Source organism: Oncorhynchus gorbuscha, linkage group LG10 (genome assembly GCF_021184085.1).
Source record: "Oncorhynchus gorbuscha isolate QuinsamMale2020 ecotype Even-year linkage group LG10, OgorEven_v1.0, whole genome shotgun sequence".
Classification (NCBI taxonomy): Eukaryota; Metazoa; Chordata; class Actinopteri; order Salmoniformes; family Salmonidae; genus Oncorhynchus; species Oncorhynchus gorbuscha.
In genome coordinates this window covers 21,246,430-21,274,358 of record NC_060182.1, presented here as the reverse complement: position 1 = coordinate 21,274,358, position 27,929 = coordinate 21,246,430, and the positions used below count along the sequence as shown (strand labels likewise).

The 27,929-nt window shown below is 41.8% G+C and overlaps 1 protein-coding gene across 2 annotated transcripts in view; it reads left to right on the top strand.

Annotated features, from left to right (window-relative positions):
* The window catches only part of LOC124045674 (fibulin-2-like), a 51,910-nt gene that overhangs the window by 1,969 nt on the left and 22,012 nt on the right, over window positions 1-27,929 (top strand). For both annotated transcript variants that reach the window (XM_046365171.1, XM_046365170.1), the window contains exons 2-5: window positions 3,479-4,982; window positions 17,408-17,522; window positions 18,158-18,287; window positions 26,002-26,212. In XM_046365171.1, coding sequence (XP_046221127.1) covers window positions 3,608-4,982; window positions 17,408-17,522; window positions 18,158-18,287; window positions 26,002-26,212 — 1,831 coding nt within the window. In that variant the 5' untranslated portion in view covers window positions 3,479-3,607. The remainder of the gene's footprint in view (window positions 1-3,478; window positions 4,983-17,407; window positions 17,523-18,157; window positions 18,288-26,001; window positions 26,213-27,929) is intronic.

Genomic DNA, 27,929 nt, shown 5'->3' with positions numbered 1-27,929 from the left:
GCTCCACCATATGTTGGAATCCATGCACCAGCAAGCTGTTTCTTAGCACTAAGGGGACACTATGTGTGTCTTTTGAGTCTAACTAACACTGTTAATATTCCTCAACTGAGTGTTAAGCTCAGTGTTAAAGATGACTAAAATGTCAGGAGTAGATCGAATATCATTTTTTTATACACAGAATGTTTCACTTACAACAGGAATGTATTTTGGAAAATAACTTGTGGAATCATAAAACAGATTTCTTTGCTTGAAATGTCGCAGTGTCTCTTATAACTGGACCAAGAACACGAGCAGTGGAGGAAAACAGGAAAAGTGAAATAGAAAACACTTAATTTTCAATAATATGTTCTCTGATTTGAAGTCACATCACTGACTTGGATGACACACGAGTATAGAATTGTCTGAATAACCCGTCTGAATATGGATCACTGCAAAGATTGTTCAGTACAATAGTGTAAGAAATTCATCTTATCAAGAACTTACACACTTCCCACTTTCTGAATTGCAGATTTGGAAGTGATCGGCACTATCAACCACATTACAAGCCTACTACTGAATTGTGATAGACCAGTGGTTCCCAAACCTTTTATAGTCCCATACCCCTTCAAACATTCAACCTCCAGCTGCGTACCCCCTTTAGCACCAGGGTCAGCGCACTCTTAAATGTCGTTTTTTTGCCTCATTGTAAGCCTGCCACACACACACTATACGATAGATTTATTAAACGTAAGAATGAGTGTGAGTTTTTGTCCAACCTGGCTCGTGGGAAGTGACAAAGAGCTCTTATAGTACCAGGGCACAAATAATAATATAATAATCAATCATTTTTCTCTTTATTTAACCAAAATACATATAAAACCTTATTTGTTCATCGAAAATTGTGAATAACTCACCACAGGTTAATGATAAGGGTGTGCTTGAAAGGATGCATGTACAGCAACTGCAATGTTCGCTTGTATTGGGTTTTCTTAAATCATTTTCCACACACAGTCTGTGCCTGTATTTAACTTTCATTCTAGTGAGGGTGGAGAATCCACTCTCACATAGGTATGTGGTTGCAAAGGGCATCAGTGTCTTAACAGCGCAGCCCAATCCAGAAATCTGGCAGAGGTTTCTGATTTAAATTTCATTTTCACAGAACCGGTTGTTACAATTTCGATGAGGCTCTCTTGTTCAGATATTGGTAAGTCGACTGGAGGCAGGGCATGAAAGAGATAGCGAATCCAGTTGTTTGTGTCATCCGTTTCTGGAAAGTACCTACGTAATTGCGCACCCAACTCACTCAGGTGCTTCGCTATATCGCATTTTAAATTGTCCGTAAGCTTGAGTTCATTTGCACACAAAAAATCGTACAATGATGGAAAGACCTGTGTGTTGTCCTTGTTAATGCAGACAGAAAAGAGCTCCAACGTCTTAATCATAGCCTCAATTTTGTCCCGAACATTGAATATATTTGGGGAGAGTCCCTGTAATCCTAGATTCAGATCATTCAGGCAAGAAAAAACATCACCCAGATAGGCCAGTTGTGTGAGAAACTCGTCATCATGCAAGCGGTCAGACAAGTTGAAATTATGGTCAGTAAAGAGAACTTTAAGCTCGTCTTCTTTCAATTAAAAAAAATATGTCAATACTTTGTCCCTTTATAACCAGCACACCTCTGTATGTGAAAGCGTTACATGGTCGCTGCCCATATAGTGCAGAAAATACACAAGAGTTCAGGGGCCTTGCTTTAACAAGGTTAACCATTTTCACTGTAGTGTCAAAACGTCTTTCAAGCTGTCAGGCATTCTCTTAGCAGCAAGAGCCTCTCGGTGGATGCTGCAGTGTACCCAAGTGACGTCGGGAGCAACTGCACGCGCATTACCACTCCAATATGTCTCCAAATCATGGCTTTTGCGCCATCAGTACAGATACCAACACATCTTGCTCAAAAAACTCCTGTGGCTTATTTTTCAAATTGGCATGTTTTGTTTCTAAATGTCTGCGTAAGAGTGAAGGTTTCATTGAGTTGTGAGATAGTACTTTTGCGCATATAACACACTATGGCTGAGGAAAGGCACTACACCAAATATAAGTGAACTCTAAATCAATGTAGTTCTCATCATATTTGTGCTTCTTCGATGGTCCAACGTCCCTGTTTGTTGTTCGGTGTTTTCCTGGGTAAGGGGGCAGTAGCCCTTTGGCTGCATCAGATTCACAAATCTCAGTGTCCATGCTAGCTGGGCTAACAACAAATGTAGAATTACTTATGCTAGCATTGGATGTGCTTGTGGAAGCAGAACAACTGGTGTCGTCGACAGGTGCAGGTGTAGTACTGCTGGTAGTAGCAGTACTACCAGTAGAGCTGGTATGTCTCTTACTTTTTTCAACCATTTATCCATTTTGGAGCAAACTGAATGAGCAGCAGCTACGTTTGGCTACATACGGACCATTAGTGGAATTCCCGTGAGAGAATACCGGTTAATGTGATTGGATGTTAATTATTTGACTAGGCTACCTGTATTTGACATTGTGTTGTTAGTGAAACGAGGTTACTCAGGTGAGAAAAAAACCTCGCCCAAATGTATAGCCCCATTGGAAAATATAAATGGACAGAATATTTTATTTTATTTTGTGTAAAAAAACAACAACAAACATGTGAATCACATTTTCATTTGGCGTACCCCTGACGGTATTGTGGGTACCCCAGTTTGGGAATAGCTGTATTAGACGATTAGCGTAGCTCTCTGTTTATTATTGTATCAGTAGAAGTTGTTCATGCTCTGTCAGGTGCAGTACTGTAGGTGGAGTACTTTCATCTGCTCCTAACAACCTGTTGCTGTACCTCAACAATACCCTCTTTATCTTAAAGAAACTTAACTTTATAAAGCTTTTTACAAGGCAATAATAAATTAAGTTGATATTGTTGCTGATAAACAATCTTCTGCTCCAAGCACTGTCAACTTTTTATGTGTGGGCCTCCAATTGTTTCGGAATGTTTTGTTATTTCAGCCTTGCTTTTCTAACTGTGGAAAGTTTGTCTAGGGTTGTCCATATTTCCCCCCAACCCTATCCGGCGTTACCTGTAGCCAAATGTTCATGCCAATGTAATGTAAACCACAGCATGCATCCACAGCTGTGCTGTGACCCAAGAGAGTGGGCATGGAAAAACATACATTAGCTCAATGGTCAATTTTAGTCTAGGCATAATGACAGTAATGTTAGCTAGTTTAAACACACTGGTGGGACCCAGTTCAAAGGAAAGCAGATAAAAGTTTATTTGACACGTACACAGGTTACAGCAGCTGTAAACAGTGCAGCAAAATGCTTACCTGCAGCTTCCTCAACAATGCAGTTCAACTATCGATACCAATAATATCAAAAGTCAATCAAAAACAACAAGTAAGTAGAAGAAACAGACAACTTAGTGATTAACCTTATGGTTCTGTCACTACAGTAACATAACAGAACAGATGTTATATCTCTTTCATTCTCACAGGTTGAAGAGGCCATTTGAAATCGGACCTTCAACATCATTCTCACTCTTGTTCGACTGCAGAGGACTGGGTACAATTGTTATCAACAAATTCAATTTTCAACATTTGTTCTTGGGGGACTTTTATGCAAAATGAACCAAAATAATCTGATGCTCTTTCAATGTGTGCTCCTGTTGTGCCTGGGCACCTGTCTAAGCCAAAGGGACTGTACAAGCGTGGATTGCCCAGTGTTGGACAACTGCATTGAGGAGGTTTTGGAGAAGGGCGCTTGCTGTGCCACCTGTGTTAAAATAGGATGCTCATGTGAAGGTTACCAGTACTATGACTGCATCCATGCAGGATTCCGGAATGGTAAAGTTCCAGAGGGAGAATCTTACTTTGTGGATTTCGGAAGCACAGAATGTTCTTGTCCACAGGGAGGCGGGAGGATCGGGTGCCATTTCATCCCGTGTCCCGAGATCCCTCCCAACTGCATCGCTGTCGCGGAACCCACGGATGGGTGTCCGCAGTGTGAGCGCATTGGCTGTATCCACATTAACCAGAAATACGAGGCAGGTCACTCCTTCCAGGTGGACCCTTGTCAGGTGTGTCACTGTCCTAATGATGGCGGGAGCCTGATGTGTTCCCCTATCCCTGACTGTGACTCTGGTAATGTTAAGAAGCCCATGATAGCAACAACCACACAGAACAACGACCCTCAGAGAGACCTCAGCAAACTGCATGATAACAAACAGACAAGCCCGCTAGACCCATTCCCCACCGCTAACACCTTACCTCTTTACAAAGAGGAGCCATCTGTCCAGGATGAAGATGAGGATTATGACTACACACTGCCTGACCCCACATTTACCACTCCACAAGACCTGGTCCAGCCAACAGAATCTACCACGGTGTCACCATCCTATGCTGAGACAAGCTCTTCTCCTTATGAGATTTTTAATGACCTGAGGCAGGAGCTGAGAGAGAGACTAGGAACATACGATCAGGAGCGAACAGAGGAGGCGGCCATTACTGAGGATCCACATCACATAGATCAGACCACCTCAAGTGAGTCAACAACATCAACAACTACACAGGAAGTGACCTCAGAGAGCCAAAGGCGTCAACAGGAGGTTGTTGACCGGGACAACAGGCATCACAGAGACAGTGACAGAATGATGAAGAGTGACAGTTCGGAGGACGTCACACCAACTGTCCGTAGTGACAAGGGAGTGAGACACACTGGCCTCCACGAACAAAGAGACAGCCACAGCAGTCACCACCATGATAGCAGTCTTTTATCCCAAAGTCATGGAAGGCACCTTGAGGAGCACCTTGAGGAGCAGCGTGAGGAGCCCAGAACGCCCCAGAGTAAACCTGACCAGGAGTCTTCATTCCCCACAGAGAAGTTCAGCCCGACCAGCAGAGCTCCTGTCACGAGGGAGGAGGGAGACCAGCTGGCCAGGAGACAGCCCCACACCCTCTTCAACTACCAGGGCCCAAACGAACAGCCTGGGAACACTGAGGGTAAGTCGACAACACTAATATGGAAACTGTGGTTTTGGTATAGTTGATATTGAACAGCTCTAGCAGTCCACAGTTTAACACATTAAGGTACTGCCGATAAGTTTCTATTCATTTTCTAGAATTGCTTTATTTAACGTGAGTAAATCACATACAATGACCTTTGAGACCTAGTGAAAGGCACTATACATGACAGCAGTTCTTGTATATGCCATTTGTTAATTCATTAAACGATAGGAACTACATTCATCCAATGAAATGGTTTGTGCCTGTGACAACACTAGCCCAGTGTTAGAGCCTCAGATGATTTACTGCCCTTTTTCTCTTACATCCTGTGTTCCATGTAGGAATTCTTAATCAGTCTATAGTAGCTACTACTGTAGCTGGCGCTGGGTCCAGGAAAAGCTATGGTTCATGGAAAGCAAATGGTCCCTAGACAGTGAGTCTTCGACAGGGGTTGGAGATAACTATGCTTGTCTTTTTTTCTTTTTTTGGTACTAATTTTAGTTAGGCATCTTATCAAATGGAAATTCCTGAGGATAACCTCTCAATAAAGGTTTTCTTTAATTCAAACCCAAAGTGACAGATGATACAGTATTGTGACATTTCTGTATCTTCCTTGTGGAAGAGAGGAAGATCTTCCTCTGTAGCAGTGTCACTCACGTACCATCATCAGTAAGCTCTCAGAGCTAGCAGGCCTCCCCAGGGCATAAATACTGTACAAGAGCAGCTCCTGAGATGGTCAGCAGATGATGAAGACATTAGTTAAATGTCTGGAGGATAGGTCATGAGGGTACAGTGTTCATAGAGAATACCTATCTCTGCTTTCAACTTGAGGTCGTCTCGTCTGTGACACATTCATAGGTAGTAGCTGTGATTGTGTATGCCCTCTAAATGGCCGCTGTGTGGGGCCTCCAATATGTTGGATAGTCTTCTCATAAAATCAGGTTTCACCCTGAGAGAAAAATCCCTCAATCAGATCATGAGATTCCTATAGGGTTTATGGGTTTACCTTTCATAATGTTTACAGTAATACAGTGATTTGAACTGAATAAACTCCACGTGATTTCATCACCGCCACTGTACAGCTACTGAATGACGAACTAGGTCAGAGCTATGGGAGTTCAGACTCTTGTACTATACTGTAAGTAGGTATCGTGTAACAAACAGTCATCTGTGGATTTTCCCAGCCTCGGCAAGCCATCCTGCTTTACTACACTATCACTGTTCAGACCTGTTGGTATTTTTCTCTGCTTTCAGCATAGGAATGTATAGTATGTATTAGCTGTATGGAGTGATTCTTTGGGAGTTAGCACAAGAGATACCTGCCACATACATTCCATGCAGAGAGGGTAGATTATGTCAGTTCTTGTCTTCCTCAGTGGCGTTGGCGTTTACAATTCACACAATTTGTTTACAAAGACAAGACGAAGGTCTGGTCAACTTCTACAGTATGCCTTATGCCTGCCTGTGAGTAAATGTCCCCCGGCCTGCCTTGGCTGCAGTGCAACACATAGATTTGTCTTGACAGATGCCCTCAACTGTTTTTCACGCTGCATATCAGAATATTAGGATATCATCCAAAAATTAAATGGTAGATTACTGTTGCTTCACGGTTGGTTGACTGAGAGAGTCTTAGTTCATTCACATTCATGCCTGTCCAACACACCCTGAGTATCTCTGCCCTGTCTGGAGCAGCGACATAGAGATGACTGGCCTGGCTATTGTCCAGCCTCTGGGTCAAACTGTAATTGTTAAGCAGGGCCGGACTACCACATTTGGGGCCCCTACCTCCAGGGGGCCCCCAACCCATATTTTTTGTTGCAGTTTTAAAGAGAATTTGCTGATATTCTACACATTTTGCCATGATGCTGAGAGAAAATGTTGCCGTTTTAAAGCTAATTTACTGCCATTCTATCCTTTTTGCCATTTCTTATGAGGTGTTCATATGCTTGAATAAAATGTGTAGAATAATAAATAAAAACAATAAAAAACAAAAAATATATATATATCTATACACATGTAAATTAACAACAATATTCATTTTCAATAAATACTCTGGTGGCCGTGTGATCACTCACGTACATCATCATAATACTTTTAAAAAGTCCTTTCTGACCCCCCCCCCACAGAAAAATTATTAGGGCCCCATGGAGGTCAGGGGCCCCAGAGCACGTGCCCTGCTTGCCTGGCCCTGTTGTTACTGTAAGGGTCAGAGGTCATGGTCACTGGGTGAAGGGAAAGAGGTTCCAGCATGGTGATATCCTTAAGGACAGGAAGAGACTCAGTTGACAAGGCCCTGAATAATGCCTGTTATCAACCCCCTTTAGGGCAGCATGCCAGGGTCTTTGGGAGAGGAAAGGAGAAGCATGCACTACAAAAACACAACTATTTTTCACTACACATAAACCGGCCTAGTTTCTATTGAAGTGAAAAATATCTATATATTTTAGAGTCGATAACTACCCTGCTCCGTCTGGAGTCTGGGCTACGACCCTCCCTCTACCAGTTACAAGTTGTGGGGGTTTGTAGGCACTCCGATGCTGTCATGGCCGTGTTGGTGTAGGATTTCACAGGGGGTTGTATCTGAAAAGGGCATAATACACATGTGATGAATGAGACCTCTGTTGTGGCCTGATTGCCGGGCGCTACTCGCTGGTCCCTCATGAGCCGCTGTGATTACGCTCACTGTGATTACGCTTCTCCCATGAGGCACTGGGCCTCCCAATCCAACCATTAATCATTGGAGCTCCGCTAGACTTTCACACTCTTCTCCTGCTCAAGAAACTTACTTAGCCTACTCAACCAAGCTGAAGTCATTTTGGGATCGATTTGTTAAACAGGCATAGGAAAATCTAAGGAGTGTACAAAAAGTTCAAGTCATTTTGGACTTTTGTCCAAAACTCAATCATTTTCAGTAGCCACTATGCTGTAATATTTGCCATCATTATTTGTGTCAGGGATATAGCAAGGAGAACATTTGTATCATTGCCGCTCACAACACCTACTGTTGCATCCAGGGCTGGATTAAGAAATCATAAGCCCCAGCCCATCTCCAGTTCCCGGCACACCATCATTTTCTGTAAACAAATCCGTGCACCAAGATGCAGTTCGATGTGTGATAAATTTACTGTTGAAGAAAAAGCTGCTTTATAATAAATCCATAATAACATTTGCAATGTTGCAAAGCCTACAGTTGAGCAGAGGTGTTTTTAGGATTTCCACACATGGGGAACATGTTAGCAATTCTACTTAATATAGATGATAGAACATTAGCTGAATCTTTTTAGCTGAATACCATACAAATTACCTAAATGAGTGGCTACTCTAACAATCTGAGATTAACAGGTCTTGAATTCAAACAAACAATAGCCAAGGCCAATGAAGCGTCACACAGATTGAACAGTATTAAGAGGCAATGAGGACAGCACAATAAGTGCTGTTATTGTGAAGTGGAAAAGTCTAGGAGCAACAATGGCTCAGCTGCAAAGTGGTAGGCTGCAGAAGCTCACGGAATGGGACCGCTAAGTGCTGTAGTGCCTAGCTCGTATAAATGGTCTGCCCTCGGTTGCAACACTCACTACCTAGTTCCAAACTGCCTCTGAAAGCAACGTCAGAAAAATAACTATTCATCGGGAGCTTTGTGAAATGGGTTTCCATGGCTGAGCAGCCGCACACTAGCCTAAGATCACCATGCGCAATGCCAAGCATCGGCTGGAGTGGTGTAAAGCTTGTCGCCATTGGACTCTGGAGCAGTGTAAACGTTCTCTGGAGTGATGAATCACGCTTCACCATCTGGCAGACTGACAGATGAATCTGGGTTTGGCAGATGCCAGGAGAACGCTACCTGCCCGAATGCATAGTGCCAACTGTAAAGTTTGGTGGAGGAGGAATAATGGTCTGGGGCTTTTTGTCATAGTTCGGGCTAGGCCCTGTAGTTTCAGTGAAGGGAAATCTGAACGCTACAGCATACAATGACATTCTAAACAATTCTGTGCTTCCAACTTTGTGGCAACAGTTTGGGTAGGCTCTTTCCTGTTTTCCGTGCACCAAGCAAGGTCCATACAGAAATGGTTTATCAAGATTGGTGTGGAAGAACTTGACTGGCCTGCACAGAGCCCTGACCTCAACCACATCAAACACCTTTGGGATGAATTGGAACGCCGACTACGTGCCAGGCCTAACCACCCAACATGAGTGCCCTAATGCTCTTGTGGCTGAATGGAAGCAAGTCCCTGCAGCAATGTTCCAATATCTAGTGGAAAGACCAACTCCATATTAATGATTTTGGAATGAGCAGGTTTGACGAGCAGGTGTCCACATACTTTTTGTCATGTAGCTGCAACCAACCATAGAAATATAATCCATAGATGATAGTGCCCATTCAAGTCAGGACTAGCAGCCATTGGTATTGTACCTATGAGTTTAATCTTCAAATTGCCAGGGTAAGAGGTTCCAAAACCCTTCTATGGATTATATATGTCTATGGCCACAGCACAACAAGTTGTATATTTGGCTAGCATGCTGGCCAATAGCAGCCTTTCCAACTACAGGCAACTGGTAACTGCCAAAATAAAGGAAACACTTGAGTAAATGAAGGATACAAATAATATGTCATGGTGTGGGGTGCATTTTTCCTGTCATGGTTTAGGTTCACTTGTAGAATCTTTGACACGGATCATTTACATTTACATTTACATTTAAGTCATTTAGCAGCTGTTCTGGCAGCTCGTAGTGGCCAAACACCCTTTTAAGACACGATGTTTCCTTTATTTCTGCAGTTACCTGTGTATGCTTGTCATAAAATTTTATCCACAGTCATTTAAAAAAAAACTATGGATCCTCTGTTGCTAAATTATGCTCTCTGGTGTATTTTGAACAGTGAGAGTGGGTTATTGTGGTTGGATAAAATCATATTAAAATGGCAGTTTTATTTTATTTTATTTGCTTTGTCTCTTGGGCCCCCTATGGACTTGGGTCCGGCCCCTGTGTCACACAATTGACCAGTCACATTTATTTATTACGCAGTTACCCAATCAAGGCAGGGCCCCCCAATTACCCACATGTGCCCCCTACCTCTTCTCCTCCCCCAATCTGACGATTAGCTTAGCGGCAGTAAGCAGCAGCAGGCTGTCTACATTCATTGAGAGAGGGCTCCTGAATCCTCCTGTGGTTGGTGGTTGCAGTAAAACAGTTTTTAAATATATATTACATATATAATATATACTATCTGTATTTATTTTCTCCATAAAAAAGAAAGAAAATGCTGCCTCTTGGGGCCCCAATGGGCCTGGGCCCAGTGGCTTCAGCCCCGGTAAACTCCTGCATTAATCTGTCCCTGGTAGCATCTGGGAGTGAACTAGGCAGATATGTCATTTTAGTGCTGATGAAAAGGAGTGTGAATTCCAGACCTGGCCACATCAGGGTTCATCTTTACCGTTACTTTGAGGGTAGCGCTTGGAGGTGGTTGATCCTCTAGCCAATCTACTGTAGGGGAGTTTCCAGGACATTTCCAGGAAGGCTTATCTCACTATTGCATGTCTTTACCATAAAAGGGCAAACTTATCCACAAAACCAGTCAGAATTGAAAATATGAACCCGACAAAGCCATATGCAGGACACCAGATCGTCAACAAGACCTAGAGATAGCATGAGATTGGTGAGAAATACAACTGAATAACAGCTCTGCCACTTGTATCCATCTGCATGAATGTAATTGCAATTAAGGTTACGTAAGGCCAACAGCTTGCAGCTATTTTCAGCAAATTATAAATCTGTTCTCATGGTTAAAGATTAGATGATATGCTTTATTATTCTTCATTGATGTGATTTGACCTGGCAGTCAAACATTTGCAATGGACCAAATAAGATTAGAGAGGTTCACCTGTGTGACCACAAATCAAATCGTTATTTGTCACATGCGCTGAATACAACAGTGAAATACAGACTTACTTAAGCCCTTAACCAACAGTGTGTGTGTTTATATTTGGTGAGGTTATTGCCGTATAACTCTATTGGATTAGGTTTTTGAATACTTACTCATCAATATTAAAAGGAAAAGCTAACACCTTTTGGAAATAACAACTGTTCTTTCTTTACAGTAATGTTCCCATCTGAATGGCTGCATATAAATGAGACTGTTTTAACTGCAGCTTGACAATCCAACCATGCTGAGCAATTGTGCAATTCCCCCCTGTGGTATCTGATGTTACAAAATGCAAAATCTGGATTTGGATGGATGTGCCAAGGCATGGAATTAAACAATATCCTGTCCTTTGGGTTGTGAAAACAGGCTGTGATATATTACCCATAGAACACCAACAGGAAATGGCTCCACACGTTGGAATAAATGAGAGGTCTGGCGAGGGTGTGTTGCATCTAACCATAACTCTACATGTAGGGAAATAATCACATTCTCTATCCTTGAAATGCAGATTGATTCTAGTCTGTTTCAATGTCAATCAAAATCAAATGAGTTGTATTTATTTGCATTTTTCACAGACATATTTTACAGAATGCTTAGCAAAACAGTGGAAAGGAACAAACAGCCAGACCTAAACTATTTATACTGTATACTGTAACATTGATTGCAATCCTGTCAATGATGGTGACCATTCAGATCACTGTAGCCAATCAGGAGTCGGGGCGAGGCGATGGGACATTTCAGTGTGTGTCTGTGCCTCGTACTGGTCTGGTCATCCATCCATCACCACATGGACATGTAATAGGATCAGAGGTTAGAGAGGGAAACCATCAAAGACAGTGGGGTCTGGATGGCCCTCAGGGCTCCCAACCACAAACCACAGCCCAGTCAAGAGTTCAGACTCCAGAGAGAGTGATGGATCACACACGTCCATCTGTTCTACGATCACTACTATCAGACTCAGTCACTATCAGGGTGATCAGGATAAATAGCAGTCGATACGCTATCTTCTTCAACATGCTTCAGCCGGCCATGGAAAGGAAGTCATGCTGATGGGGGAAACACCCTCCCTGTTAAGTCATAGACAGCTGGGGCGTTCCACCAATTGAGTACCTTTTGGGTATTGTAACTTGTTAAAAAAAAAGTTTTATTTCACTACATTATAAAAGATGAACTTTTGGCTCAATGGCTAAATACTTCCCACTCATCTCCCCTGTAACTATTCTCCAGGTCGTTGCTGTAAATGAAAATGTGTTCTCAGTCAATGTACCTGATAAAATAAGGGTCAAATAAAAACAAATTATAAACTGTACAGCAGCGCCGGCCACCAATTTATGGCACAAGGATGGAGACATGTCGGGATGGGAGCTGCTCCCCTCTTGTTTTCAATACTCTCAATGGATGGTGGTGATGGGATACATTGCTGTGTGAGCGTGATATTACTGCAACTTAACAGGCTGGCAGACAGATGTAATGACAGGCCAAGAAAAGAGAGATGTACCTAGAACCACCTATCAAGGCCACCTCCACAACTTTCCTCCTCACATGATAAATCAGCCATGGGGGTGATTACACACCTGAATGGAACATATTTGCTTTAGTCTCCTAATTAGAGAGATGCAGCATATTCATGGGCTGAGCTTTGACATGGTTCCGCTACTCCAGGTAATTGTTTCAAGGCTGTAAAGTGGCTGTTTCAGTCTAAATGTTTGACCTTTATCTGCAGGGTCTTGTTTCAGAGCCTTTTTGATGTCGTTAACTCAAAGGCCTCAATTCAATCAAACCTGCATTGTGGTATTTTCAAAGTAGCTCTTTTCCCCCTTTAAAAAAAACTGACTTAAAATGGTCTTGGGTTCTGTAAAAACTCACAGATTTCATAATAAGAAGTATGTGTTTCTGGGCAGACATTTGTCAACTAAGACCTTGCACAAATATTGCTTTGGCATGTTCAACTGAATTCCAGTCAAACAGCAAATAATATCTTACCTTTTTATTGAGCACATGGGACCATTCTGTACTACGTTGTATGATTGCTATACTGATTCCAGCTGGATATAAAAATGCAGATGCAAATGAAAAAGATGACTGATGAAGCTCTGTCTTATAATAATAACAAATTCACGCAGGTTCAAAGCACATTGTCAGAGAGCACGAATGGGGACAGATATTTATGCATCAAAGAGGCCTTGCCTTCTCTGAGGTTCCCTATCTTTTCATTTCTAAACCTATAAATGATTCACTGCTGTGCAGCACATTCTCCACTGGAAGTAAACAGCTTGGTGCTCACATGAAAAGGCATGTCAAGGAGAGTGGGCCATCAGGACCAAAACAAAGGAAAGTGAATCACTAAGAAAAGTTGGGGAAGTTAATTAATGACGAGAGAATTAATGACCAGTTAACATAAGCTCCTTCAAACAAATACTTTTGCTTATGTGTTATACTATGCTAATTTGACATTATTTATCCTTTCTGGCTGTTTCTTTAATTGGACTCATGCTTTAGTTGATTTTGTAGACTGTGGAGTTTAATCATGGTATTGGGTAAAGATCTCCACTTAGCATTTTCTCTGTACCGCCTCCAGCTGCTCTTCTATTAAATCAAGTGCTACATTTGAATCAGCCTACATAATAATTGACAAATTAAAGTTATAAAAAGGTATACAAATGAGTTTTTACAGTCTGCTGATTTAGAAACAGTGCAGCTAGAAGGCCCACAAACATAACACAGTTTTAGAACAAAACCCTTCAATAATATCGTAACAGTCTTAAGATGTTATGTCGTTTTATGAAATGGCATTTGTCAAAACCATTGTAAGGCACAAAAGAGTCATTTGACCAATGTTGTCCCCAGGGTGGTACGGATTACTTGAACATTTTAATTTATTGCAGATTACATAACAATAAACATGATTAGTAACAAAATCCATTTAATTACTCAAAATGAATAATGATTCATTTTGAGTAATGATAACTTTTGGATTACTTCCTTGGTTAGACGGCATCTGCCTCTTCAATTGATTCTGCATACCGATCAGTTCTCTCTCTAACTCTGTCCACCCAACCCCCCAGCATCCTTAGGCAAGTGCTGGCTCAAATTCCTGCTGCATCTTCGTGATGACATGCCATCACTGCTAAAAGGTCAGCTTCACTATCAAGTTCCAGGGAAAGCTTTCCCAACCGTAATTCTTTGATTGTGAAATTATAGGCCTATTACCCCAAGCCACCAAGCAGATTGTGGCCAGTAAAAGAGGAAATGGTCATTTGAGTGTCTGACCCACCCTTACCTTGGGCTCCCGAGTGGCGCAGCGGTCTACGGTACTGCATCTCAGTGCTAGAGGCATCACCACAGACCTGGTTAGATTCCAGGCTGTATCACAACCGGCCATGATTGGAGTCCCATAGGGCGGCGTACAATTGGCCCAGCATCGTCCGGGGTAGAATGTCATTGTAAATAAGAATGTGTTCTTAACTGACTTGCCTAGTTAAATAAAGGTACAAATAAAAAACTGAAATAATACCATAACAGGTTGGTATGATAAAGATGTCAATAGACAGATGTAAGGGATCTAAGAGAAATCAGATGATTTGTTATCCCAGTGCTTGGGAAGTGAACAGGGTGGAGCTGTGTTGACACAAAGATCATGATGTTTTTGACGTTAAAAAAAAGTTTCTGTGGAAAGCCACCAACAAGAAAAAAAATGCGTCCGTTTTGGAGATTCCAAACAGATTACAACAGAAGGGCTTTAATTCCCACTGAAAACAGTGTGGCTCAACAAGCTTTAAAATAGGTTCCAAAATAGTATGTGTATAAGGCAACCATTTGCAGCCCACATCTTGATATTAGAAAAAAACATCTCAAATGTAAGCAGATGTTTTTAAGAATATAACTGTAATTTTTAAGTAATGCGGTCAGGTTACAGATACTTTATTTTTGTAATTGTTTGTTGTGTAGAGGAGACCAAAGCGCAGCGTGATTAGAATACATGCTTCTTTTAATGAACAAAAACACTTAACAAACTATACAAAACCAACGTGCCGCTATAAACAGCAAGTACTGACATGCGACTACACATAGACAATAACCCACAAAATACACAATGAATATGGCTACCTAAATATGGTCCCCAATCAGAAACAACGATCAACAGCTGCCTCTGATTGAGAACCAATCTAGGCAACCATAGACATATAAACCCCTAGACTAGAAAAAACCCATAAACATACAAAAACCCTTGACACGACAAAAACACATATACCCACCCTTGTCACACCCTGACCTGACCAAAATAATACAGAAAACATAGATAACTAAGGTCAGGGCGTGACAGTAATCTGATTAGGTCATCCCTGGTACTAATTTACTAGCCAACCCTGGTTGTCCCATGATAATATAAACTATCTCATAAGAGAGACATGGTCCACGATGGTTGTAGCAGAGGACTTGACAGCCTAGTTGGGAAGGATTAGTAACAGAACGAACAGTCATAAATGAACACCTATCAATAGGCAGCAGTGGTAATACATTTCACAGGCAATAACATTGCACACCACAAATATGAATGGCCTGTACTTAACGCTGAAAATATATAAAGACATAATATGCATTAATATTACAAACATTCAAAATGATTACTGGAAAGGGGATAAACCAAATAACGAGAAGCGCCAGCTCACAACCTGTGGCTAAAAGGTGAATTTGACTGGCGTGCACACCTCACAGAGACAATTCACAGAGGTGGTGAGTAGAGTGGAGCAGGTTGGCGATAGAGCAATGTCAATCATAAAGTCCTGCCCGACTATATTGCTAACGCATGAAAGATCTTACAATGCCTGGATAGGTATTTTACCTATGTTATAGCAATCTGGTGCCTGAATGCAGAGTCGACTACGTGGCATGCAATCATTGGTTGATGCAATGCAACACCTGAGAAGGGGAACACGACCGAACATTTCTTAATAAATTACATGATTATCTGTCTCTGGCATTCTTTTATTATGCAAACGTAGGGCTGTCAGAGTGAATATTTTAACTCAAGTTAACTTTTGTCATTTTTGTGCACCTTTTTGTTATTGTGTGATTAATCACATTGTCTGAAAGTGTTTAAAATAACAGGAAAACATTTGAAATACAGCATATACACACAGCTGATACATGCTATGTCACAACAAGTTGACTTTGAGGTTAAAGAAAGTGTGCTTCATCAATTTACCTGATTTAGCTAACTGTTAGTTTGGACACAATCAAGACGTCATCATGCAATGTATTTGGAATAAAACTATCTTAAATTACAGCTCAATTTGAGCAAATTCTGATTTTGAGATTAATTGTGATTAATCACATCAAATCCTAAAAAATATTTATCATTTGACAACCCTATGCAAAAAAACGATGTATTGATGGGACTTACGATAGCATAGGCCTTGGTAAGCAAAATATTACATTAGCAACAGAAATAGTAACAAACGAGGAGTTCATGTGGGAGAAATGGCCGGAAAGAGGCACATTATAGATTGACCTAATTATACCAACCAGAGAAATACAGTATTGTAGGCTACAGGCCTACCTTTTCAGCTGGAATGGCTACATTGGGAAACATATCTTTGACCTAGAGGGTTAGGTTCAGTCTGTCCAGATGTAACGGAGTTAAGAACGAACCGTAAACTCATTCTAGCTTGAAATGGCTCAGATTGCACCGTCCAATTTTCGGTGCACAACCTTTTCGGTGACCCAAACCTTTGGAATGTTGTCAAGGATGGCAGTCACGTGTTGCAAAGCAGAAGGTCAATGGTTCGAGCCCAGACTGGGGCAGTCGGACAATGGAGGAAGCTAAACTGTTAGCAGCAAACTAAGCCCTGTTACACAAAGAACTACAGTACAGTACAGGAAACACCAATCAACATTGGAATGCACTGATCTGGAGTCATCATATTCATGATCACTGGGCAGGCTCTAAATGAGATTATTCTTTTTCCCCCTCTGTCTGTTCCTAGTGCTGGATGGGGTGATATTGTGTTGCCTGAACACTGATTAGCCTTCAAGCTAAGATTTCGTATACATTGGCTCTGGAGTGTACTTTATAGAGTCTAAGGTTTCACAGTGCTCCCTGCCAGGGAAACAGAGAGATGGAGGTGGAAAATAATAAAATAATTTGTTCCTCATGCTGCTGAATGTGAATTCAGTCTATTCACCAAAGCACATTCAGCGCAAAGTCAATCACTCTAGCAGACACGTGGAGCAGTAACAGCCAAGCTGGGATGCAGACACACTCTCAGTAAACTGCCTCAGATTTATGTATCTTTGGATATTGCATAGACTACAATGTTACACATTAAATCCTTACTTCCATGAAGGACTGGGTGAGATGTATTGTGTGAATGATAGTCAGAGAGTTTGAGATTGTCATTCTATTTAGTTAGAATTTCATGTGTTCCCTCAAAGGAATTGAACTTAAACCCCATCTGTCTGTTGGTGTGTTTGTTTTGTGTGTGTGTGTGTGTTTCTGTAGTTTCTTCCAAGGAGTTGGTGGAGACCTGCTGTGAGACAGGGGAGAAGTGGGCCTCAGCTCATGGCCACTGCAGCAACATGGAGCTCCCCAGAGAGGACAGACACTCCATCTGTCGGTACGCCCATGGAGACACACTAAACACAAGTTTTAGGAAGCCCCATTTTTCTGTAGGAATTACTCATTGGTAGGGACCAGAGTTTGTCCTACTTAGTTATAGAGTGTGTTATAAATGTCAGCTTTGCTGCTTTCACTATGCCAGTGAGGGATGGTTGGCTGCCAAGTTTGTTTCTGCTTCAGCCAACTTGTTTTTGACGGCAAGCCAACTATGCATTAGTTTAGTTTTTAGCCTACTTGTAAAATATGATAATCTTATAAATGGCATCTTACGTGACTTCGCTTCATGGGCCCATGTCATTATTGTATGACATGATTCCATGAAAGTTGTATTTGTGGTTGATGTGTTAAATATGGAGTGAATGAGATCACGATCTATAAAGAATTTGTGCCAATATGAAAACTATACATTTTACAGGCCCTCGCACATTACATTGCACAGCGTACTAGTGTGAATTTTTGCCCTAATAGACTTCCAATTTGATTCCATAACATTTCCAGATGATGCTGGTTTTGGCCAGAGGGAGGCACAGCTAGCCAACACACTGCTAGTGTAGGACCACAGTTAGGTCTAGGTACAGTCAAAACACTGACTCAAATTCTAACATCTCTCCTGGGTGTGTTTTTCTCTGCCAGGACGGCTCAGAGACAGTGCTGTCTGGGCTCTCTGAAGGAGAGTCGCTGTTTCTCTGGTATGAATGCAGCCAGAGAGGGAGTTGTGTGTGAGGTGGACAACAATGACCAGTGTGGAGTCGACTCCTTCAAGGTAAATGTGGTTCCCATGAGTTGGTTGGTTGGTTTGGTGGTGCTAGCTGTAGCCCCAGAGTTATGGGTTTGATTCACACATAGGCCACATTCCATACAGTGAGTAATGTTCTGTTGTTCTTTCCACAACCAACTCCTACCTTTATAACACTGAATATACAGTATATAACCAACTCCTACCTCTTTTCTAACACTGAATATACAGTATATAACCTACTCCTACCTCCTACCTTTATAACACTGAATATACAGTATATAACCTACTCCTACCTCCTACCTTTATAACACTGAATATACAGTATATAACCTACTCCTACCTCCTACCTTTATAACACTGAATATACAGTATATAACCAACTCCTACCTCCTACCTTTATAACACTGAATATACAGTATATAACCTACTCCTACCTCTTACCTTTATAACACTGAATATACAGTATATAACCAACTCCTACCTCTTTTCTAACACTGAATATACAGTATATAACCAACTCCTACCCCCTACCTTTATAACACTGAATATACAGTATATAACCTACTCCTACCTTTATAACACTGAATATACAGTATATAACCTACTCCTACCTCCTACCTTTATAACACTGAATATACAGTATATAACCTACTCCTACCTCCTACCTTTATAACACTGAATATACAGTATATAACCTACTCCTACCTCCTACCTTTATAACACTGAATATACAGTATATAACCTACTCCTACCTCCTACCTTTATAACACTGAATATACAGTATATAACCAACTCCTACCTCCTACCTTTATAACACTGAATATACAGTATATAACCTACTCCTACCTCCTACCTTTATAACACTGAATATACAGTATATAACCTACTCCTACCTCCTACCTTTATAACACTGAATATACAGTATATAACCTACTCCTACCTCCTACCTTTATAACACTGAATATACAGTATATAACCTACTCCTACCTCCTACCTTTATAACACTGAATATACAGTATATAACCTACTCCTACCTTTATAACACTGAATATACAGTATATAACCTACTCCTACCTCCTACCTTTATAACACTGAATATACAGTATATAACCTACTCCTACCTCCTACCTTTATAACACTGAATATACAGTATATAACCTACTCCTACCTCCTACCTTTATAACACTGAATATACAGTATATAACCTACTCCTACCTCCTACCTTTATAACACTGAATATACAGTATATAACCTACTCCTACCTCCTACCTTTATAACACTGAATATACAGTATATAACCTACTCCTACCTCTTACCTTTATAACACTGAATATACAGTATATAACCAACTCCTACCTCTTTTCTAACACTGAATATACAGTATATAACCAACTCCTACCCCCTACCTTTATAACACTGAATATACAGTATATAACCTACTCCTACCTCCTACCTTTATAACACTGAATATACAGTATATAACCTACTCCTACCTCCTACCTTTATAACACTGAATATACAGTATATAACCAACTCCTACCCCCTACCTTTATAACACTGAATATACAGTATATAACCTACTCCTACCTCCTACCTTTATAACACTGAATATACAGTATATAACCTACTCCTACCTCCTACCTTTATAACACTGAATATACAGTATATAACCTACTCCTACCTCCTACCTTTATAACACTGAATATACAGTATATAACCTACTCCTACCTCCTACCTTTATAACACTGAATATACAGTATATAACCAACTCCTACCTCCTACCTTTATAACACTGAATATACAGTATATAACCTACTCCTACCTCCTACCTTTATAACACTGAATATACAGTATATAACCTACTCCTACCTCCTACCTTTATAACACTGAATATACAGTATATAACCTACTCCTACCTCCTACCTTTATTACATTTACATTTAACATTTAAGTCATTTAGCAGACGCTCTTATCCAGAGCGACTTACAAATTGGTGCAATCACCTTATGACATCCAGTGGGACAGTCACTTAACAATAGTGCATCTAAAACTTAGGGGGGGTGGGGTGAGAGGGATTACTTAACCTATCCTAGGTATTCCTTAAAGAGGTGGGGTTTCAGGTGTCTCCGGAAGGTGGTGATTGACTCCGCTGTCCTGGCGTCGTGAGGGAGTTTGTTCCACCATTGGGGGCCAGGGCAGCGAACAGTTTTGACTGGGCTGAGCGGGAGCTGTACTTCCTCAGTGGTAGGGAGGCGAGCAGGCCAGAGGTGGATGAACGCAGTGCCCTTGTTTGGGTGTAGGGCCTGATCAGAGCCTGGAGGTAGGTGCCGTTCCCCTCACAGCTCCGTAGGCAAGCACCATGGTCTTGTAGCGGATAACTTCAACTGGAAGCCAGTGGAGAGAACGGAGGAGCGGGGTGACGTGAGAGAACTTGGGAAGGTTGAACACCAGACGGGCTGCGGCGTTCTGGATGAGTTGAAGGGGTTTAATGGCACAGGCAGGGAGCCCAGCCAACAGCGAGTTGCAGTAATCCAGACGGGAGATGACAAGTGCCTGGATTAGGACCTGCGCCGCTTCCTGTGTGAGGCAGGGTCGTACTCTGCGGATGTTGTAGAGCATGAACCTACAGGAACGGGCCACCGCCTTGATGTTAGTTGAGAACGACAGGGTGTTGTCCAGGATCACGCCAAGGTTCTTGGCGCTCTGGGAGGAGGACACAATGGAGTTGTCAACCGTGATGGCGAGATCATGGAACGGGCAGTCCTTCCCGGGAGGAAGAGCAGCTCCGTCTTGCCGAGGTTCAGCTTGAGGTGGTGATCCGTCATCCACACTGATATGTCTGCCAGACATGCAGAGATGCGATGCCACCTGGTCATCAGAAGGGGGAAAGGAGAAGATTAATTGTGTGTCGTCTGCATAGCAATGATAAGAGAGACCATGTGAGGTTATGACAGAGCCAAGTGACTTGGTGTATAGCGAGAATAGGAGAGGGCCAAGAACAGAGCCCTGGGGGACACCAGTGGTGAGAGCGCGTGGTGAGGAGACAGATTCTCGCCACGCCACCTGGTAGGAGCGACCTGTCAGGTAGGACGCAATCCAAGCGTGGGCCGCGCCGGAGATGCCCAACTCGGAGAGGGTGGAGAGGAGGATCTGATGGTTCACAGTATCGAAGGCAGCCGATAGATCTAGAAGGATGAGAGCAGAGGAGAGAGAGTTAGCTTTAGCAGTGCGGAGCGCCTCCGTGATACAGAGGAGAGCAGTCTCAGTTGAATGACTAGTCTTGAAACCTGACTGATTTGGATCAAGAAGGTCATTCAGAGAGAGATAGCGGGAGAGCTGGCCAAGGACGGCACGTTCAAGAGTTTTGAATATACAGTATATAACCTACTCCTACCTTTATAACACTGAATATACAGTATATAACCTACTCCTACCTCCTACCTTTATAACACTGAATATACAGTATATAACCTACTCCTACCTCCTACCTTTATAACACTGAATATACAGTATATAACCTACTCCTACCTCCTACCTTTATAACACTGAATATACAGTATATAACCTACTCCTACCTCCTACCTTTATAACACTGAATATACAGTATATAACCTACTCCTACCTCCTACCTTTATAACACTGAATATACAGTATATAACCTACTCCTACCTCTTACCTTTATAACACTGAATATACAGTATATAACCAACTCCTACCTCTTTTCTAACACTGAATATACAGTATATAACCAACTCCTACCCCCTACCTTTATAACACTGAATATACAGTATATAACCAACTCCTACCTCTTTTCTAACACTGAATATACAGTATATAACCTACTCCTACCTCTTTTCTAACACTGAATATACAGTATATAACCAACTCCTACCTCCTACCTTTGTAACACTGAATATACAGTATATAACCTACTCCTACCTCTTTTCTAACACTGAATATACAGTATATAACCAACTCCTACCCCCTACCTTTATAACACTGAATATACAGTATATAACCAACTCCTACCTCCTACCTTTGTAACACTGAATATACAGTATATAACCTACTCCTACCTCTTTTCTAACACTGAATATACAGTATATAACCTACTCCTACCTCCTACCTTTATAACACTGAATATACAGTATATAACCAACTCCTACCTCTTTTCTAACACTGAATATACAGTATATAACCAACTCCTACCCCCTACCTTTATAACACTGAATATACAGTATATAACCAACTCCTACCTCTTTTCTAACACTGAATATACAGTATATAACCAACTCCTACCTCCTACCTTTCTAACACTGAATATACAGTATATAACCTACTCCTACCTCCTACCTTTATAACACTGAATATACAGTATATAACCTACTCCTACCTCCTACCTTTATAACACTGAATATACAGTATATAACCTACTCCTACCTCCTACCTTTATAACACTGAATATACAGTATATAACCAACTCCTACCTCCTACCTTTATAACACTGAATATACAGTATATAACCTACTCCTACCTCCTACCTTTATAACACTGAATATACAGTATATAACCTACTCCTACCTCCTACCTTTATAACACTGAATATACAGTATATAACCTACTCCTACCTCCTACCTTTATAACACTGAATATACAGTATATAACCTACTCCTACCTTTATAACACTGAATATACAGTATATAACCTACTCCTACCTCCTACCTTTATAACACTGAATATACAGTATATAACCTACTCCTACCTCCTACCTTTATAACACTGAATATACAGTATATAACCTACTCCTACCTCCTACCTTTATAACACTGAATATACAGTATATAACCTACTCCTACCTCCTACCTTTATAACACTGAATATACAGTATATAACCTACTCCTACCTCCTACCTTTATAACACTGAATATACAGTATATAACCTACTCCTACCTCTTACCTTTATAACACTGAATATACAGTATATAACCAACTCCTACCTCTTTTCTAACACTGAATATACAGTATATAACCAACTCCTACCCCCTACCTTTATAACACTGAATATACAGTATATAACCAACTCCTACCTCTTTTCTAACACTGAATATACAGTATATAACCAACTCCTACCCCCTACCTTTATAACACTGAATATACAGTATATAACCAACTCCTACCTCTTTTCTAACACTGAATATACAGTATATAACCTACTCCTACCTCTTTTCTAACACTGAATATACAGTATATAACCAACTCCTACCTCCTACCTTTGTAACACTGAATATACAGTATATAACCTACTCCTACCTCTTTTCTAACACTGAATATACAGTATATAACCAACTCCTACCCCCTACCTTTATAACACTGAATATACAGTATATAACCAACTCCTACCTCCTACCTTTGTAACACTGAATATACAGTATATAACCTACTCCTACCTCTTTTCTAACACTGAATATACAGTATATAACCTACTCCTACCTCCTACCTTTATAACACTGAATATACAGTATATAACCAACTCCTACCTCTTTTCTAACACTGAATATACAGTATATAACCAACTCCTACCCCCTACCTTTATAACACTGAATATACAGTATATAACCAACTCCTACCTCTTTTCTAACACTGAATATACAGTATATAACCAACTCCTACCTCCTACCTTTCTAACACTGAATATACAGTATATAACCTACTCCTACCTCCTACCTTTATAACACTGAATATACAGTATATAACCAACTCCTACCTCTTTTCTAACACTGAATATACAGTATATAACCAACTCCTACCTCCTACCTTTCTAACACTGAATATACAGTATATAACCTACTCCTACCTCCTACCTTTATAACACTGAATATACAGTATATAACCAACTCCTACCTCTTTTCTAACACTGAATATACAGTATATAACCAACTCCTACCCCCTACCTTTATAACACTGAATATACAGTATATAACCAACTCCTACCTCTTTTCTAACACTGAATATACAGTATATAACCTACTCCTACCTCCTACCTTTATAACACTGAATATACAGTATATAACCAACTCCTACCTCTTTTCTAACACTGAATATACAGTATATAACCAACTCCTACCCCCTACCTTTATAACACTGAATATACAGTATATAACCAACTCCTACCTCTTTTCTAACACTGAATATACAGTATATAACCAACTCCTACCTCCTACCTTTCTAACACTGAATATACAGTATATAACCAACTCCTACCTCCTACCTTTCTAACACTGAATATACAGTATATAACCAACTCCTACCTCTTTTCTAACACTGAATATACAGTATATAACCAACTCCTACCTCTTTTCTAACACTGAATATACAGTATATAACCAACTCCTACCTCTTTTCTAACACTGAATATACAGTATATAACCAACTCCTAACTCCTACCTTTCTAACACTGAATATACAGTATATAACCAACTCCTACCTCCTACCTTTCTAACACTGAATATACAGTATATAACCAACTCCTACCTCTTTTCTAACACTGAATATACAGTATATAACCAACTCCTACCTCTTTTCTAACACTGAATATACAGTATATAACCAACTCCTACCTCTTTTCTAACACTGAATATACAGGGTATAGCCAACTCCTACCTCTTTTCTAACACTGAATATACAGTATATAACCAACTCCTACCTCTTTTCTAACACTGAATATACAGTATATAACCAACTCCTACCTCTTTTCTAACACTGAATATACAGTATATAACCAACTCCTACCTCTTTTCTAACACTGAATATACAGGGTATGCTTGGATTTGGAATGAAAGTGTTTGTTAAATGGCCAGATATTTTATGTTACCTCATTCTCTGATCTGTTGACAGAGCCAACACAATTTGCCGGGGGAGTCCCCAGAAATGATTTAAGGTCAAACATAGCCTACCTAGAATTAATTTCAATCAAACCAAATGCATCTACAAGACATGAATAGCCACATTAAACGTAAAAGCAGTTAAAAGAAAGCCTCCCTTCAGATTTCCACTGGCCCTAGTCATTGCCAGTGAAGACCACACCAATCAGGAGGACCGTTTAGAGTCCCTCAGTGACTCAATTACCTCTTATTCAATTTAGACTACTCAGAGAGGGAGGACCATGTTTGTGGTCAAGGTTCCCACAGATTTATGAGCTTCACGCTCATGAAACGAGGCTGCAGTACTGCAGGATATGTCTCAGGCTATTTTCACCATCCTGCCAAGATCAATAGCTTGGACACTGGTATTTTGAAAGTAGTGATATTTGATATTTCTGGAAAAATGTTGCTATGTAGCTCAAGGTCTGTTATTGATGTCAGTGAGAGTCAAATCATTGTGATGTAGTGTGGAGATGTAGTGTATTAGCCCAGATTTCCAGAGCCATTCATCTGCCATCAGACCTGTCTTCCAGGAAGTACCCAGAGCGCCCAGAACAGTAGGGGGGCATTATATACTCAAGGCCTTGGTCTAATGTTAAATATTGTTTTTCACCACCCCACCATGGGCCCTACATAACTCAAGTCATATAATACTTCTGTACAGCCACACTATATCACAGTGGTCATGATTTCAGTGTTATGTTTCTCCTCCATGTAGCCTGAACAACATCCTGCTGCGCACTAAGACAGAGAAAGAGAAGAAAGACACTTGATATGGTAGATATAGCAGTCTGGTGTTGAATCTGTCCACCCAACAGGAGTGTTGTAGCTGCTGCTCTCTGGGGCTGAGGTTCCGTAGGGAGGGCCACCGCTGTGAGGCCCACCAGTACCTGGGCTACCCCTGCAGCCATGTCTTCCTCACCTGCTGTGAGGGAGAGGAGGAGGTGGCGAGAGAGAAGGGGGAGGGAGATGGCTTGCACACCCTCAGAGAGAGGCCTGTGCTTGACCCGACCACAGTGCCAAAGAGAGGTAGTGTCACATACCTGAGCACACACACACACACACTGCCAACACACTACACACACACACACACACACTGCCAACACACTACACACACACACACACACACTGCCAACAACCTACACACACACACACACACACACACACACACACTGCCAACACACTACACACACACACACACACACTGCCAACACACTACACACACACACACACACACTGCCAACACACTACACACACACACACACTGCCAACACACTACACACACACACACACACACACACTGCCAACACACTACACACACACACACACACACACACACTGCCAACACACTACACACACACACACACTGCCAACACACTACACACACACACACACACACTGCCAACACACTACACACACACACACACACACTGCCAACACACTACACACACACACACTGCCAACACACTACACACACACACACTGCCAACACACTACACACACCACTGTCCTGCCAACACACTACACACACCACTGTCCTGCCAACACACCACACACACCACTGTCCTGCCAACACACTACACACACCACTGTCCTGCCAACACACTACACACACACACACTGCCAACACACTACACACACACACACTGCCAACACACTACACACACACACACTGCCAACACACTACACACACCACTGTCCTGCCAACACACTACACACACACACACTGCCAACACACTACACACACCACTGTCCTGCCAACACACTACACACACACACACTGCCAACACACTACACACACCACTGTCCTGCCAACACACTACACACACCACTGTCCTGCCAACACACTACACACACACACACTGCCAACACACTACACACACCACTGTCCTGCCAACACACTACACACACCACTGTCCTGCCAACACACTACACACACACACACTGCCAACACACTACACACACCACTGTCCTGCCAACACACTACACACACCACTGTCCTGCCAACACACTACACACACCACTGTCCTGCCAACACACTACACACACACACACACTGCCAACACACTACACACACACACACTGCCAACACACTACACACACCACTGTCCTGCCAACACACTACACACACCACTGTCCTGCCAACACACTACACACACACACACTGCCAACACACTACACACACACACACTGCCAACACACTACACACACACACACACACTGCCAACACACTACACACACCACTGTCCTGCCAACACACTACACACACCACTGTCCTGCCAACACACTACACACACCACTGTCCTGCCAACACACTACACACACACACACTGCCAACACACTACACACACCACTGTCCTGCCAACACACTACACACACCACTGTCCTGCCAACACACTACACACACCACTGCCCTGCCAACACACTACACACACCACTGTCCTAACAACACACACCACTGCCCTGCCAACACAATACATATGCCGCTGTTCTGCCAACACACTACACACACCACTGTCCTGCCAACACACTACACACACCACTGTCCTGCCAACACACTACACACACCACTGTCCTGCCAACACACTACACACACCACTGTCCTGCCAACACACTACACACACCACTGCCCTGCCAACACACTACACACACCACTGTCCTGCCAACACACTACACACACCACTGTCCTGCCAACACACTACACACACACACACTGCCAACACACTACACACACCACTGTCCTGCC